The sequence below is a fragment of the Hippoglossus stenolepis genome, chromosome 14, assembly GCF_022539355.2.
Source record: "Hippoglossus stenolepis isolate QCI-W04-F060 chromosome 14, HSTE1.2, whole genome shotgun sequence".
Lineage (NCBI taxonomy): Eukaryota > Metazoa > Chordata > Actinopteri > Pleuronectiformes > Pleuronectidae > Hippoglossus > Hippoglossus stenolepis.
The window spans coordinates 6187863-6206175 of record NC_061496.1 but is presented as its reverse complement, the minus strand read 5'-3'; the positions used below and the strand labels follow the sequence as shown (position 1 = coordinate 6206175).

Below are 18313 nucleotides of genomic sequence, written 5' to 3'. Positions count from 1 at the left end.
TCACAGCTTGTATTCATACACATCAATGCACCAAAAGAACTGAAAATGTGAGGTAATAGTTTTACTATATATAGTATTAAAGAGAATAAAAAGTCCAGGTTTAAAAAAACTGAGGGTAAAACACGTATATGCACCTTAATGATCTGAGCAGATGTGGCTGAGTTATCTGTTTGGAATATAAATCAAGCATCAAAAACCAATGAGATTTGTTTGATCTTAACTTCTGATTGATGTACACACTCATACGGCGGCATCGCAGTCTTGAAAGATTGATACAGCTCACCTCACCTTCTTCAAAACCCTGTGAAATCATGATGAAATTATTATTTTCTCTTCATTTGCCAGAAACCCGATCCCCCCCCTGCATCATCTCACACTTAGCGAAGACATCTCGACGTCTTTAACCCAGGATCCATCAAAGGGCCCCGGCCGCCTGTGTATCCCAGCCAACGACCCCAGGTGAGGATTTAACCGCCAGGCGGGAAGAGGCGGGACGAGCAAGGCACATGTGAGAGGAGTTTAGTCGCTGCTTTCATATCCTTTCATTAGTGTCCTCATCTGATTTGGTTAATTTGCTCCTGTTCACTGCTTTAGTCAGAGTTGTATCTGTGTGGTGAATCCCATCAGTGCAACCATTGGTTGAAGGCTGTTCTTCAATTATTGATCAGTTGATCACCAGACTTTGCAGGAACTTTTTTTAAGGAAACGTTTTGGATTGCGTACGACTCCGCGAAATGTTCACACTGACAATAAGTTCATTTGCACACAAGATATTCAAATTGTCTTCTAATATCTTCTTGTGCGTACATCATGACATTACACCCTCCAAGTCAAGCTCTTTATCTCCTCACCGGAATCAGTTGTGTGTTTTCTTTGTGAAGCCATGAAGATGAGAGACAACACAGAAGAAAGAATCCCTCTGGAAACCTCGGATTTTGTCTCTAAATAAGTACAAAATCTAAATAATACTGTCTCATGCAGTATTAATAGTCAGGACCGATTATTAATACTGGATGAGAGAGGATGGAAACATATGATGCCATTAAAAGCAAGAACTGTATAAACCCACTTTCCTCATCCTTTGTTTTCACTGTAGCGTTAACACAAATTCTATTGTAGAAACTATCAATAGAATAATTACATATTGAGATAAAAAGCCGGATAACTATATTTTTAACCAGACAAATAGGGATTATTTAATATATCTTGACTCCGTCTTCAGACTGAAATGTATGAAAAATACATGAAAGCTTCTCTCTCTCTCTCCGGTGTTGTCGAGGTTCCGTTGACACCTGTAATATATTTATTTCTCCGTCTCTTTTGAAGTTGGGAGAATGCTCGGCGAGTCTCCTCTGTAGTTTTCTTCAAAGTACAGACCTGTGACGTACAATCCACTCGGTGTTACACCACATTTATCACATTTCGTCTCTCCACACTTGGAGCCGGGACACGCTTTGTTTCAACCGTCAAATGAAAGATGGGGGGGGGGGGTGTAAAAGAACAGTTTCCATGTCCTTCTCAGTGCTCTTGAACAACAGAGGGTGTAATCCTGAAAGTGTTCCTGCGAAAGAGCAGCTCTGTCGCTCGGACGTTTAGCCGTGAGCCATGACTCTGCCTCCGTGTTGTCTGCAGGAGATAGACCACATGTGCCATTGTTGTTGTTGTTTACATCTATCAGCTGATGCAATCTCGGTGCGGGGAAGCCACCAAGTCCGTCATAGCAAGATTACAAAAAAACGGCACCATCGTCTCATCCGCTGTTTCTGCCACACTGTCAGCTTTTTACCAATTTATCAACCGCCCCGACAGAGAAGATGAAACTTTGGATTGAATATTAAATGTATGTAGTGTTTATTTATCTGCCTGCGTTGCTACTTGAAAATGTCATAATAATGGATGAATTGCCTTCACATAAAAAAAGATATCGCGCTGCACATTGGACGAGGCCCAATAACTGTCTCTGACTTTTCATCTAAATTTGAATTTGTCTTTGATTTATGATGAAACACATGCTACTAATCTCTGTTCATCAAATGTAAACAATGCTAACATGCTAAACTACAATGGTGAACAAGGCAAACCATAGACTTTATATAAAAATGGAGAACATGCATCGCTCCAGAAAAGTAAACCTAAAACATCTCGATCGCCCCCCTAGTGGCTGGCTGCAGTATAGATCATTAATCCCACCTCCTCCATGTTAACAGATATGGGACATGGACCAAACTAAAAAGACGAAATACACGTCAAACGAACAGCAGGAGCTCGACCATTCGCTGATCGCTGCTGCGCTAACTCTAGCTCTATAATACCCATAGTCTGTTATACTACTAGCCTGCTATAACAATCCCTATAAACATTAAATGTGAATATGCTAACATGCTAAACTACAATAGTGAACGAGTCTATCCATCCATCCAGTCGACAGTATCTGTCTGACTCTTCCCACATGGAGAGAATTGTGTGGCATCATTATTTAGAGGGAGGCAGCCGTCCACTCAGAGAAATGGACAATTAGGACGCAACAAAGTGGAAAAGCACATTTCTGTATGCTAATGAGTTTCCCAGCAGCCACAGAAGATGCTGATTAGGCTGCGTCGCGCCCCCCCACCCCCAAATATTACTGTTATTATTATTATTTATTCCATTTATGTAAATCTCAATTTATTCATTCCATCCCAGCATTCATCAGCGCCTCAGTGTGGGGCTGTGGCGCCTTTGGTGGGCTTTGGAAAAAAAAAAGGTGACAGCCGAGGAAAGAAAGCTAATTTGATTCATGAGTAGATTTAATGGAAGAAACAGTGAAGCGTGAGAGCATCTATAATGTTCCCACAGCCACTGCTCTCCATACATCCTCCCCAGCTGCCACAGCCAGTCAGCAGAGAGCGGAGAAGACTCCATACTTCTCCAGTGGATGAAAAGAAGGAAGAGGCAGATGCTGTGGTGGTGCCGCTCGTTCGGTGAGACCCGACCTCTGCCCGCCCGACAGCGCACGAATCATGATCAAACACATGAAGGTAAAAAAAACACAAGCTCGCAATTAGCATCCACTCATCTCACTCCCGCTACCTGCTGTCTCTCTGCTGCCCGTCACAAGCAATTTAAAGACAAATGTCAATTAATGTTCTCTAATTAGTGTCTGAAGACGCGTTCGGAACGGAGATATTCCAAGGCCATCTGTTTTGTGAATCCCGTTGATGTTCTGGACCATGTTTGCTTCGAGTGGTGATCGTCTCTATTAGATTTTGTGTGTGTTTGTGCAGCGTGTGCATCCCGCCAGAGTCAAATGACATTAGGAGCCATTTAATACAGCTCCCCGGTGCCAACGAACATCCGAGAATAATCTCACATTTTTGTCGTAATGATGTGATTTGCATTGCAAAGCATCTGTCAGAGGCCTCTGCTGAATCTGCCGGGGACCTCATCACCTCCACTGTGAGCTAAATATTCTGAGCTCCTGACGGGTGAATAACTTATAACAAGTACCGAGGAATTCAGGGGTCTGCCCTTTTTGCTATTTTAAGCAAAAATAGAGAATATTTCATTCGACTTTTTAGATGTTGCCGGAAAAACATTTGAGTAATTTGAACATTTATCGCATCAGCTTGGAAGCTGTCGCGTCTCTTGCAGGGAAAATGCAGGGTAAGCAACAGGAATGTTATTTTTTTAATTAGTTGTAACTTATTCAACTGCATTTCTGCTTACGCCTCACAGAACTGCGGCTTACGAAAATGCTGTTTAACTGAAAGCTTGTTCATCTGGAGGCTCATTGCGCTACGGTAATTACACAACACTGAGCGCTCTGCTTTGTGTCTGAGGGGATATTGCTTACCATTCATAAAGTCACACCTTCAGTGTGATAGCGGGAGACGAGCCGAAAGACAAAAGAGCCCATAAACCTGAGAGAACGGATCCAATCTGATACAGGGAGCCAGATAGGGCGTCTGAATTGGGAAGCTCTTGTTCTGCTTTTATTGAAGCACAGGGTATCTCATCTGCGGAGCCTTTGAACCTCAGGAAGACAATGCATCGCAGGTGGGGAGATTGGGAGGAAATGGGGGGGGGTATGGCAGGGGTACCTCACCTCAACCCAATCCTTAGATGTTGACCATAGGGAGAAAAAAGCTGAAGGGGAAAGGAGGGAGAGATAATGAGACAAGGGGCGTCCAGGAGACGCTCTGTGTGTACACGGAGCTGCTTTGTCTGCATTATTTAAGAGCTCTCATTAACCTGAGCCTGAAAGAGACGAAATCAATAGACGCAGACACAAAGCGTTTCAGGGTGCGCAGACTGCAGGATCATGGGGAGATATAGTTGCAAAGGGGGGGTTCAATTCACTCAGAAGAGAGATAACAGAGTGCAGTGTCTCGGTCAGGGTGTGGGGGATCAGCTGCCGTGCATTGATCCGGCCTGAAGCCAGACGTGTTAAATACAACATTGATCGTGGGCTGTGAGTGTGTGTGTGATATGTCCCATCCCCGGATCACTGAAGTCCCACTGGGTGCTGTGTTTGTGTTCGGAAAGTCACCTGAAAGACGAACTGAAATGTTATGCAGGCGAGTCACACGTGCAGGAAGAATCGACAATTAAAACAATGAAAGGTTCACGCAGTTAAAATGTTAAATATTAGGGGGTTTAAACAATACACTGTTTATAAAGATGGACGTCATACACGCACTCGGTCAGTCTCAGCTGTCAATCATGACGAGTGACTAATTAAAACCAAACTTACCAGAAACATTAACAGTTGGACACGTGGATAAGAACGACCTAAAATGACAGAGGTCGTCTTTGGCGAGATGTACTTTGACTTTTTGGTTTGGTCCATGTCCCATCTGCTAACTTGGAGGAGGAAGCCATATCCTGCAGCCAACCACCAGGTGGCGATGCAGACGCTTTGGCTTCACTTTCATGTCGTCCATCTTTATGCACAGTCCGCGGTTTAAACCAATATTTGCCTGCAGGTCAATTTATTTTTCTCCCGGTAACAAAATGTCATTTATGTTTATGAGATCATGACAAACTCGTCACATTTCATTAACTTCCGTTTCCTCTTCATTTTTAGCACAGGAACCGACACCTGCGGCGGAGTTACCCAGTGAGTACATCAAGTGTGACAGCTGGCCGACCTGAGAGCTGTGGGGATATCACATGGGGCGTAAATGTCCCCGGTTTGATTGCTACCATTTGCTTCATGACATCCCCCTGAGTCTCGCTCCTAAAATACAAAATAAAAGGCTTGACAGCAGCGGTACACAGTGATTCACTGTGATTGAGTCATGCTCTCTGCCACACGTCGCTTGTACTCAAACAGTACAGTGAAACAACCAGGAGGAGACTGAACTGAACATTAACTTATTGTTTGTTTATGTTCAAGTCGAGGTAACTTTGATTTTTACAGCCCAAATTAACAAGATTTATGTTGGAGTTATTTCCAATCGTTTCTTTCCCTTAAAAAAACTAATTCAAGGTGTTTTAAATGAACAGGGAGATTTTAGACCTGTGAAAAATAATTAAACCGAAAAGAAAAGGTGCTACTGAGTTGGGGAATATATTAATTTTAAGGTTAAGTATAAAGTTTTCATTATTTATCATCATACAATTATTTTACTCGACCACAGTTTGGCTTGTTGGTCAATAAAACATGTCATTTGCACATATTATGCTCATAAACAGGGTCTTGATTTTAATTTGGGTCATTACTAGAAAACGTTTAGATGCTCCACTGATCAGAAAACATCACGTTCCTCAAACTGTCCGTTGCTGCAGCTCCTCTTTTCAGCCTCTGTCTGAAAACACTTGGTTTTAGCTCCTGTCTCTTTAATCCTGATGAAGTCCAGTCTGTTCTGTTCGAAGTGTTTCAGTCGGGTAGAGTCTGGGATTTTTAACTTTGCAGAACTTTTAAAATACACAAAAAAAACCTGGATAACTCATGTAGAAGAAGGAGAAAACCCGCTGAAACATAATGACTCCCTCGATGCTTAAAGAAAGAAAGAAAGAAAGAAGGGGAACAATGGGAGAGTAAAGGACACGACGGACTGAAGGGCAGAAGGAGACGCCAGCAGCACAACGTGTCGGCTCAAATGGAGCGTGAGGAGGCAACTTCTGGCTCCTGGAGGATTCTCTTCAGGTCATCAAGCATCACATCATGGAGATGCAAATGTTACTATGGTCACGGCTCCAGCCGCAGACGCAGCCCTGCCCTCCTCTTCCTACATACATGACTCATTCTGAACCCGGGGTCTAATCTTCCTCTGGTTCTCTACCCTCGTCTCCCTCTCTCTCTCTCTGTCACTTGTTTGTGGCTGAGTCTAATACCCAGCAGAGTCTCGTTACGTCCAACACCATGACTGCACCGGGTAGCTTCAGAAACAGCCTGTTGGGATCAACCCAAACCATGATATCAAATCACATCAATAAGCAATGCTGTGCAGACCATCCCAGGTTACATCACACACACACATTACACAGAGATGTTCAACCAAACCCATGAAATTATCAAGTTTTTGGCAGAAAGCTATCGGCACCGGACCTTGTTAGGAGGTTTCCCAACAAGGGCGTTCTCACAAAATCCGATAATTACCATCCCTCTAAGCTTTGGGGCTCCAGGAAGTGAAACATGAAATGGATTGCGCCCTGACTGGAGCTTGGTACCCACCGTTAAATGTAAATTATGACAGTCTGTCAGTGTTGAAATAAGCTGAACCGACGGTCAAATTCAAACAAATCTGGTTGGATTTGGTGCGGAACTAAACACAGGAGCCTTTGGTGCAAACTCCTGGATACTCTGGCAGTGGTGGGGAATGAGAGCCTGCAGGGTGGTGAGCGTCCCTGCTGCCCAGTCTGCAACTCACTCAGTGGTAAAGTACCAGTGTGTGGAGATCAGCCAGGGGAGCGTATGTGGCTGCAGAATCCACGACCACCAGGGACATCGGGGAGGAGGGTGATGGAGCAGCTCAGGGGAACATGATGAGCGGATTACCAGCACACAGACAAGGAAGCAGTCTGCGTTTCTGTGGCCATGTGGAGTTTCCAATGGGATTGATTGGGATTTTAAATAAGAGGCCAGCAGCAGTGTGGCAGTACATGAAATTATGATGGAAATATGCTTTGCCTGGGCAGCACCTGCAGAGACAAGGCTGACAAGCAGCTTACCCGGTCTGGAGCTCTGGCTCCAGGCAGCGGATTTCATCCCTGAACTGTTTGTGGTCCACACACAGCCACAGAAACAGCTGCTTCCAGTGCCAGTGTTACTCATAAAATAACAAGAGTGACACGACAGGAGACTTCCAGATGGAAGAAATCCATTAGGTGGAGAAGGAATAGTGTTAAAAAGCTGCTGATCAAAGTCAATAAGAGTCTTAAATAGGGAATTAATAATATCAGATATCTGGAAAACACTAAATCCTACAAGGTTGGACGTGTGCTTGGGGACTTGAGGGACTGTTTTGTTGTGACCTCACACAGTTGCAGATGTCCTCACATCTTAAGTCACAGTTTCTAATTACGGGTTTTGCATTTATCTGTGGATTGCACATTTAGATACTGTCACAGTATTTGTCACTTATTGCACCTACACCTGCTTTATAATAAAAAACAACATGGACATCTCACAGTGTGGTAGAAAATCCGAGTCTCTGAGACCTGATGGATTTTTCTCCTTCACTATCTGACTGCACCCGACTGTTTCCATCTCTCTCTCTCACTCCCACACCTGTGCAGCAGGATCACTGCTCCCTGGACGGAGAAGTCAGGTCCAGTCTGTGCCTCAGATAAAGAAGTTTAATCTCTTCACTGTGCTCTGGACCTGCTTTCACCCTGGAGATGTCCACACATCAGGGCTCATGACGGCAGGTACAGTATGAGTGTGGTGCAGAGCTGCTGCTGGTCTCCAGACCCAAGCACAGTTTTATTCACATTGATATATTTTACAGTCGAAATGGTCAATTTAAACCCCCAACTACACAGTATATATACACTCCACATAATATTTATGTGTTTTTTATGTGCTATATACAGGATTTAGCATTGAACTATCAATTTAAAGGTTGCTAAGCAATAACTGGTTATGATAGCTGTGGCATCACTTTAAAAGAATTATTACTTTACAAATATAAGATAAAAAATTCATGAATATCAGTATTTCAGACTTTTTTGCAGTCCCCCCTTTCCACTCGTATCTGTAAAATCACTTTCCGTAACACCATGCAGAAAAATGATTTGCCTCTTTTATATATTTTTTCTCTTCTTCTTTTTATTATAATTTTCATATCTGCTTTAAAAATGTCTTCGCTTATATATTTTCAACTGTACAAAAAGATGTTAAATAACACGAAGAAGAAAGAGGGAAGGGAAAGGAAGATGAAGGAGAAGAACAACTCCAAGAATATACAATATGAGCAGTAATAATACAGTGGAAAAGGTGCATTAGTGCACAACAGGCTTTGTGAATGTTTTATAATGTGACGGTGGCGAGTATCAGGCCTCACTGAGGCATCGTAGTCTTTCTGCAACATATCAGAGATGCTCCTCCTCGACCTCACCTTGACCTCTTTGAAGGAAATGGTGGAAAAAGAAATCCTGCCTCCGTGTTGTGAGCCCGGCTGCTCTCACACAGAGCGTAAAGCCTGAGGACTGGATTACTGTACGTCCTCTTCATCTGCTGCCAAAGTTTACTATTTGTATTAAAACCCTATTGCGACGAGGTAAACTGTGAGATGTTTTTATTATCAGCCGACTCCAGACGTGATCCTCAAACGGCCGTGCGCAGGAAATAAAACAGTCCCAAACAGGACCTGATTGTGTCGCGTATGATGAGGTTAGAAGTGCATTTGAGCAGGCGTTTGTTTCATCATAACAGGCTTGACAAACTCAGATAGTCTCCGAGGTGCGGGTTAAACCTCCCTTGCAAAAACTGTCAACTTAATGGCCCCTGCCGAACGCCGATAACTGCCAAGGTGTCTCCCGCTCTTTGGAAGTCGCTGGATAAAGTAGCTAAAGCCTTTGTGTAAAAGGCACCGTGAAACGCAGCCCGGTGTGTTTTCAGATCTCTCTTTGAAGTGAGCTGACATTCAGCTCAGGATTGTGTTTATAAATGCACGCTGCCTCCTCTAACTCCTCTGTTTTCCCCTTTTGTAAACTTCAGAACATTCCGTGAAGTTGGAGCACAGCCTCTCGTCCTTGAGTTTAAACTCACAGGTTGTCCGCCTTTCTCCTGTTTTGTTTTTGAGTCAGGGAGAGGCAGACAGGGGAGGACACGCCGGCGGGGCCGAGTGGTGGGAGCCCGAGGAGTCTGTCAAACCCCATCTTTGCTATAAAAACGGAAGTAGAGATGGGCAGCGGCTCTGAGAACGAGCAAAGGGTGCAGAGGGAGAGCGCGGGGAAGGAGGAGGACGTGTGACGAGAATGCCAGAACGCCGTGTCACTGCTGATGACAGTCAATTTGTCTGAGAGTCAAGGGGGTCTGAGCGGTGCACTCTGATGCCGGCAGCCGCAGAGCTGATGGTATTAATAAGGGGGTACTTACCTGTTCCCCATGAATATACTGCAGGGCACCGCATGCATGTACCACCCATTATGTACCGAGCTACAGGAGCCTTCATCCATATCTAAAAAGACTGTTCTCACCAGGGAAGAGCTTCAGTGTTTAAACAGTCGGTGCTGCAGCATTAACGTGACGTAGTTCTACCCAAAGGAGGAATGTGTGACTTTGACAAAGAACAGTGCAATTTAAAGATATAGTGTACGGATAGTCGGTTTCTGATTTGTTGCATCCTGTTCATTCATGAATCTTGCAATTTCCAGAGGAAATCCACAGCTTTCATTTATTACCTCCACCATATTTGTTTGTTTGTTTTTCTGCTATTTAGCAGGATTATGCAAAAATCTAAGGGACCGATGACCTCAAAATTTGAAGGATTTGTTAAAGGTCGGGGAAAAATTTGTTGCAAATCCGGATCAGGGGCCAGATCCAGGATTTTATTTTTTCACTTTAAGATTTGAGCATTTTGCTATATTTTCAGTTTTCTTAGAGAATAAATCATTGATCTTGCTGAAAATTCAGGCTTATTTAGGAGACTGATATTTATGAGTGTGTGCAGTGTGGTGCAGATCCAAATAAAATCTGGATCTTGTGAATTTAAATGTGGTTTCATAAGGGGACCACATTTGAAAGATATTGCTTCCTTGTCTCTTTACTCCCAATTTACAAACCCCCTTCATCCACGCACATGTTCAAACTCCTACTCTCAACCATTGTCCTCTGTCCTTAATCATCTTAATTCTGTTGACAAGACATTATTATCCAGTGAAAATACCACAGAACAAAGGGGTAAACCAAACAGAAACTTTCCAACGTAAGCACCAAAAGTACATTTAAACAGATCAACAACTTGAGAACATTGCAAAAACTGAAACTACACTTCAAACGCACCAGGAGAACTGACTTTACATCACTTGATACCCTTTGCTCCTGCCTGTATAACTGTGGCACGGCTGTCGATTACATTATCGGCTGTATACCTTTGATGATTATATATATTTTGTATCTTCAATATCTGATCCTTTAACCCTTTATGATCCGACAACACCCTGAGATCTCCTGGCCGAGCCCTTCTGGCCGTGTCTCAGTCTGAAGATCAACATCAAAGGTGACTGGGTCGTTTGGCGTCTGAGCCCTGGGACTCGGGGATATAAGATACTGTGTGGAAACAGCAGGTTTTCTCTATGACTTATTCATTACACATAACTTATAGTCAGGTTCTGTGCATTTATGGGCATCAACATTGCACAAAATATGCAAACTTGCATATGGAAATACAGGCCTTGAATATGTTGCAGCAAAAATGTCAGTGTTTTTGAAAGAATTTCCCTCGGGAGCAGAAAATTGGACAGAGAGAATCTGCAATTTAAATATAATCTGAAGTGTTTGTAGTGACGCTGTGGAGATAATGAGTTAATCACCGCTTTGCCCGAAGCGAGGAGTGCAAACTGTGGTAATTGCTTTTAATGAGCTCAACTTGTAGCAAAGCCCGAGTTAGTCGTGTCTCGACTAGTTCAGGAAAACTATGCTGGGAAACAGAAGGAACCTCACAAACAAATAGTCAGACGGTGAATATTATTCAAATGACTTGACTGAAGCTTGGGTGCAGAGTCAAATTACCCCCCAGGTGTAATTACAGACTCCATCCAGAAGGGAGCACACTCTTCATACCATCTCAGCTGAGTCCATGGAGCTGCAGCTTTTCATGGCGATGGTGGGGTCAAGGAAACATCAGGTCTTTTTATAGCCTTCATTATCATTGGGAGTGCAGCATGGCGTCAACATCCCATGAAATCCTCTGAATGCATAATCTATAGCACACATGACAAACCAAGGGCAAGTGCAGCAGCAGTTCTGTTGATTAGAAAGAATCAGTATTAGTAACGATTATTCCAGCTCCTCATCGTGCGCTGCCTAATATCATCATGAAATTATATTCATCTTTTAAGAAGGTGAGATTTTAAGTAATCCAAACCAAAGTTAAAAACACTTACCTTCACTAAGTGGGAATATTTAGGCTTTTAGATTTTTTTCACTTTCAGGCTCAGAAATAGGTGACACTGGAAACATCAAGAGAGAGAGCCATTAAAACCATTGAATTATTTAACGGTTATTATGAATAAATATGAGCATGAAGAGGACTCCTAGGTATTATACCCCCTTTCTCTCCCACTGCCTCTCATTTCCTCACTGGCCTTCTCTCCCTGAGGCTCATGGGTAATTAGTCCGTATTATAGCAGTCTGGTAAAACATACAGCTCACACATATGTGCAACCTCAAGGACACAGAACCAAGGTGTGCTTTATTATATGATTAGCCTATTACTAGTATTATGGTATTCATAATTAGGCCTATGATTAGGGATGTAGTTTGATGATATTAAAATGAAATCGTTCCGGGTGGAAATGCTGATATTTGCTGCCTAGATTTCAATTTATCTTCTCTTAAATTCTGACCTTCGCGCGTAAAAACTGAGGCTGGACGTGCGTGTGGCAGGATCCCAGGTCTCTGGTGAAAGGTGAGAACATCTTGAGAGATGGAGGGCAGGACAGGACCGGGCAGGTATACGTGTTTACAGACAGGGGGAGGGAGGGGGGCAGGGATTGGGGGGGAGTTGCAGTGGGTTTCCCCCAAATCTTTTTTCTCGTGGGTCCCGCGCCAGGACCTCGGCATTGTGGCCCGGTCTGCCATCCGCTCGTTTCTTGGAAAGTGCGTCAGGGAGCAGCTGAGAGGGGCTTGACATTTCAAACGTCTGGCGGCAGGCTGCAAAGTTTCCACCCTGAAAACACTGTCATGCAGCAGCGGCAGCAGCAGCAGCAGAGAGGAGAAGGACACATCACCTCACGGGTGGGTGCTGACCATTAGTTTTCTGTACAGCTGTTGTTCCGTCTCCGGGGCTCGTTACATGACTGCGTCCGTTTGGTTTCTGGTGGAAGTTGGTTTATTTGAAGAAGGGAAATATGTGTGCTGTCATGTTACAGGTGGTTTGTTGGATTAATACTATTAAAATGCGTGCGTAAAAGTGCTCCACCGCTGTGATTTATCAGCTCTCTTGACTGTTTAATGAGAACATTTCAGGATCAATTATTGTTTTTTTTTGCACCAATTCCACGGTGATAATCAACAACATAAACGCATCTGATTCGTTGTTTTTTTAGTTAAAATCCTGCGTAAAGTTGTGCGTAAAAGTCCTCTCAGCAACAAAGCGCATTAAAAGTGGGATCCCTGTGTTTGTTGTTAGTCATAGATGTCCTCTCAGCTGGAAGGAGGCCTGCAGCAGGAGACCACGGCAACATCCGAAGAGCTGAAATCCGAACAAGCTGTTGACGTGACGAGTCCTGACGGATGCGCGGGGCAGCGCGGCTGCATCCCCGGGGACGGAGGGCAGGATAAAGCGGCCCTGTCCCCAGAGGTCCAGCAGCTGCAGAAGCCGCGCAAGATGACCCGGAGCCCTAAGTGCGCCCGCTGTCGGAACCACGGCGTCGTGTCGTGTCTGAAGGGCCACAAACGTTTCTGCCGCTGGAGGGACTGTCGCTGCGCCTGCTGCTTGCTGGTGGTGGAGCGGCAGCGCGTCATGGCGGCGCAGGTCGCGCTGAGGCGGCAGCAGGCGGCGGAGGTGAGGAGAGCACAAGGCCAGGTCAGTGAGGGGTGGGGGGGCGAGTGTGCGTGAAGAGAAAAATATACAATCAAAATGTTCTCTGTCAAAATATGTGAGTGTTTGGGAAAAGTACAGTGTTAAACTTCAAGGTTAGAATAAAAGTTCTCGCTTCATAATTTTCTGTCGCTGTCCACAATTTCTCTGAAGATAAAAAACACATATGAATATTTTGCACTTTACATAAGTGTGAAGAAATGTTGCTGGGAGGCTGCTGTTATTTATGATCTTTAATGTGTGTGACAGAAGTCTGACTATAGGCCTTTATCATGGCTGCACATATGGAGACTAACTATAACAGCTTGAAGGTTAGATGGGTTTTTGTTGTTGTCGATTTTATTTACGTATTTGACCATTTTATTCAAGTTTATTTTTTAATATATGAAAAATATTTTCTAGTATGGCTTGTATTATTCTAGAGACTTGAGAGTAAGCTGTATAGTTATTTGAGTTTGATCATGATCAAGGTCCATTTTACAAGTGAGAATATACACAATCATCTGCACAAAGCAGTTTTCACAGACATACAAATTTAAACTTGAATAAATATTAAATAAATAATAAATATTAAGAATATGACTAAGTAGATTCTATACCCTTCAAAGTGTCTCTAACTTCAGTTTGTTTGGAGTTTCATCAACTGTTTAGAAATATGTGTTAAATCTTAATCATTTCAATATATAAATTGTGTCATAAATAGATATTGTGGATAAAACTTTCTCTCAAAATACAACTACAATAATATGTATAGTGTATAACAGGGTATTTATACTGTCCTCTGTATAAAATTGCTTACTTGCATTCTTGTAATGTCAGGAGAAGGCAAATATCCCTCACTCTTTTTTTTCAAGTCAAGCCAAGTTTATTTATAAAGCACCTTTAAAACAACTAGAATAAAATAAGAATAAATAATATAATATCATAACATAAAGAGAGAGAAAAAAGCACGACATGGTAAAAGCCAAATGAAACAGAAACAAAAAGAAACAACAGAGACAAATCCATGAAGTTATACACACGCAAGGAATGTTTTAAAATGTCAAAATAAAATCCTAATGGCACTAAAAAGCATGGAATAGAAAACATGAGGGTCGTCAGTTCAGCTTTAAACGTGTTTATACAGGGCTGACACTTAACTGTAATTGGTAAAATAGTTTTTAATTCGGCTCCAGCGGACGCTTGTCCTCTTCCCTTCGAGCAGGGAACCGCCCGGAGCAGCTGCTCGGAGGATCTCAGAGATCTGGGGATGGAAGCAGAGCTCAGAGATGCACTGAAGCACCAGTAAAGCTTTAAAAAACAAATAACAGGACCTTAAACTCAATCCCACACTTGCTCGGATGCAAGTACAGAAGCTGTTTTTTATTCCTGGTACCAGTTAGCAATGTAGCTGCAGGCCTCTGCAAATGAGACAAGGACAAGTGGTCACTGCAATTTAAATCTTTGAATCACAAAGACCTTTACTTGCCTCTTACATAATGTATTGAATCCCTTTAATAGCACATGGGGGGGACGGTCTCAGTGCAATATGATTATGTCCAACTGTTTAACTCCTGTTCCCATGTTCCTCTCAGGGTAAGAGGGGGGTCAGGTGTGCGGCTCCGCTGCGGAGGACGGCGTATCAGCGTTACAGCCGAGCAGCCGAGCCGAGCCTCCTGACCAAGAGCATACTGCAGGGTAAAGTTTAATTAACATCTCCTTTCTCATTAACATCCCTCTCTTCTCCCGGACTGGGACAAAAAGGTAGTTTCCTTTTTTCCTGTAGACCAGATGAAAAGCTTTAAGTCAACTTTTGCATTTTGCTTTATAGATTTTTATTGTGTTACATTTATCTGAATTCATACAAGGTCACAAATGACTCATCTGTTGGTGGAGGGAGTGATTCATCGTAACACAGACGAGTCAAACTAAATATAAAAAAACAAAATGTGTTGCTTATAAAAGGTTGAAAACTCGCACGTCAGGGGTAATTTATTTCTTAGAAAAGATAATTGTAGAGAAATGGCCATTAAAATAAAATGTTTACTTGAATTTCTGAGCATTTCTGGCCTGTTTATCTCAACCTTAAAGCAACACTATGTAACTTTTACTGAGCAACAGCGCCCTCTGCAGCCACACTTGGTAATACATTTTGTTGGGCTCTCGTGTCCAAGCGATTAAGTTGTTTCCATGTAGAGCAAAAACAACGTGGATCAATATGTTCACTTTGTCCCACTCACTGAACTGAAACAGGATATTACCCGTGGATATTACCCATGATCCCCGGCTCCCTGAACCAGAAGAGCTGCTGCCGTATCAAATCCACCAAACTCTGTTTAGAATTCTTCATATTTAAAAAAGTTTCTTGGCTGAATATCGGAGATAAACGCAGATCAATAGTTCAACGTTACTCTTCAGTTTGCTGGAGCGGATTCTGACAGTTGAAGCTGTGACACAGGAGATCGTACCCACCCACCAAAGTTACACAGAGCAAGAGCAAGAGCAGGGTGAGGAGTGAGAGTGAACGCAACATTAATCTGCCAAATCAATTGTACTATTATAATGAAGCAGTTTTTTTTATGTAAAATAGTTGCATAATGTTGCTTTAACCAACACCAATGCATAATTAGTCCCAGCGTTAATACAAAACCTAGATTAAGCCTGTTTTTAGCCTTAGAGTTTGTAGGTTTGAGCTTTGTTTGCCCAATAGGACGTGTCATTGTAACTGAACATGTTAAAGAATAATAGTGTAAGTGATAGTTACACATGTACATGTACCGTGAATACACTATATGTCGGCCTACATGTGAATACACTATGTTCTTGTACAGAGCTTTACAGAGTCTCTTTGGCTGACACCACCTGTGCTTCTTCTGGGATGTCATTACTCACACTTAATTTATTTAAACAAACCTGATCACTCTTTACTTTACAACAACAGGCTGTTATGGTAATATATAGTGTGTATTAATACCTTTTGGCCTGCTGTCAAGTCCCGCTGGAAGCTGTGTCCTCTCTATCGCCCTCTCAGCCTCCCTGTGCTCACAGTGAAGCACCAACGACGGCGCTAACTAACTGGAATATTAAAATAATAAACAACAAAGTACTCGAACGTAAATGCAACAGTTAACTGCTTGAAACGATTTCATAATTCATGAATATGTTATGTCTATATAACAGCAGAATGTGGCTCTGCTCCCGTGTTCAGGTCTGAAACCGGTGGTGCCTCTGGAGGAAGACGCCTCCTGCTGGTCCAAGCAGGCGCAGCGGGATCGTGCACACTTCACGTGCCCGTCCATCAGCGCCCGGATGAGGAAGAGACGAGCCTTCGCGGACAAGGAGCTGGAGAACGTGATGCTGGAGCGAGAGCTGAGGCAGAGGGAGCTGCAGAGTGAACTTTCCTTCTCGTCCTCGGTCCTCGTCCCCGTGATTCACCCGCCGCCGCTGCCCGTCTCCCCCGGCCTCCACTGCTGTGCTCTCGACAAGGACCCAGCTGCTGCGGGGACATCGGGCTACATCTACAAATACAAGCCTCCGCTGTATGAGTGCGACTTCCAGTTCTGTCACTTCTTCCACCTGAGGAGCAGAGCTCCCGCAGAAGGTGACTTTAATGACTTCTTATGCAGAAGCACAGAGGGAGCCAGGCGGGAAGAGGAGGTGCAGAACGGATGGAGAGTCTCTGAGAAGAAAGACCGAGCAGAGCTGATGTGTCCACCGTCACAACAGGGACTCAGAAATCATGGCAACACAAGTCTGCCGCGTCTAGAACTTGTCAAATCCCCCTCAGACCCACCAGAAGTAATGGACTCAAACTGCTTGGCCATCACACGCTCTGTTTTTAGATCAGATCAGAGTATCCTGGGCGGAGCGGACGTCAGTGGAACCAGCAGGACTCATGATCCCAGACCCCTGGCGGCTCGTGCCGCCCAGGCAGGTCCTCGTGAAGACTCTGTCAAGAGCCCTCACGGCAGCTCAGGCAGGACTCTGGCTGTGAGGCCATTACCCTTCTCTGTGGAGGCCCTGCTCAGGACCTGACAGGCAAATGGAAAGAGGCGTCGAGCAGTTTGTTTATGTGTGGACCAAGTGGAGGGAATAAATATAGAAATGGCCAGTTGCGCAGGCTTTGAAACACTTTTCGTGTAAAAGAGCTCGTTGCTATAAAGTCGGAAGAGCTGAAATATTGGTGTTCTTATATTTCATGTAAATGTATTTTACAAAATTTTAATATTCATTAACAATATAACAAAGAACGATATGTACTTCAATTTACACTGAGCATATTCTGTGCAAATATAAACTTTAAAAAAAACGTAATGCTTTTTTTATTCTCCTCTGTCAGCAAAAGGGCCGGATCTAGACTACTGGGGGGATGATTAGAAATTTGGTATGGGCACCATTTCACACAGTGGACTTAGTGTTGAGCGAAGTTTTAAAGAACGTGTCACAGTGGGAAATTAAACAAAGCTGTGGTATAATAACAATACTAATAATTCTTCCAATTGAAGAGATGACTATGACTTTGTGTGTGTGTGTGTGTGTGTGTGTGTGTGTGTGTGTGTATGTGTGCGTGCCCAGTTACCTTTCCCTCAAGTTCTGGTACTTTAATAAAGAAGTTACACAATTATTTTATAGTAATCAACCGATTACAGTGATGAATTTGGTCCAGGACAAATGTGATCACTTAAAACAGTTTCAACTGTGCTAGAATTTTGTCTGGAGGCCGAGGCGGCACCAGGTTTTACCGATTATCTACACAGGAAAACCCCTGTTGGGTGGCATTGCCCACCCCTGCTCACTTCTAGATTTAGGCCCGGTCAGCAATGTGGTAAATATATCCTGCCCCTGCACTCTGCCCTGACCAGCTCTCATTAATCATCTTTTATTCTCTCTCTCTCTTCCTGCAGGAGAAGTATAAAGCACAATCCATAAAACAAAGTACATGAAAAAAGTCAAGCAGTGTTTGAACTTGCGCCCAATTCTCACTTTACACTTTGATTTTTTGAAATCAAAGTGGGGATGTGGCTGCGCTGCTCTCTGGGATCACGGTGTCAAAACAACCCAGGTGCTGCTCAGAAATCTCTTTTTAACTCGGAGGAAAACCAACAAAGAGAAGGAGGAACATGAGGTGAAGCGGGCGGTTC

The 18313-nt window shown here is 43.5% G+C and overlaps 1 protein-coding gene and 1 long non-coding RNA gene across 3 annotated transcripts; one reads left to right on the top strand and one right to left on the bottom strand.

The window, feature by feature from the left end:
• Positions 1–10450: 10450 nt before the first annotated feature.
• LOC118121367 lies at positions 10451–12104 on the bottom strand. Its single transcript, XR_004698312.2, has 3 exons — positions 11998–12104; positions 11536–11601; positions 10451–11395 (listed from the first exon to the last, which is right to left on the bottom strand). It is a non-coding gene; the product is annotated as an uncharacterized LOC118121367 (long non-coding RNA).
• Positions 12105–12219: 115 nt separating this feature from the next.
• On the top strand, positions 12220–17513 carry dmrt2b (doublesex and mab-3 related transcription factor 2b). Of its 2 annotated transcripts, none has more exons than XM_035177196.2 (4): positions 12220–12388; positions 12783–13178; positions 14768–14870; positions 16381–17512. In XM_035177196.2, the coding sequence occupies exons 2-4, from the start codon at positions 12789–12791 to the stop codon at positions 17205–17207; spliced, it is 1320 nt and encodes a 439-aa protein (XP_035033087.2). In that variant the 5' UTR covers positions 12220–12388; positions 12783–12788; the 3' UTR covers positions 17208–17512. The 2 variants fall into 2 exon arrangements, with proteins under 2 accessions (XP_035033087.2, XP_035033088.2); XM_035177197.2 differs by lacking the exon at positions 12220–12388 and adding an exon at positions 12395–12522 and having other exon boundaries at positions 16381–17513.
• Positions 17514–18313: the final 800 nt, after the last annotated feature.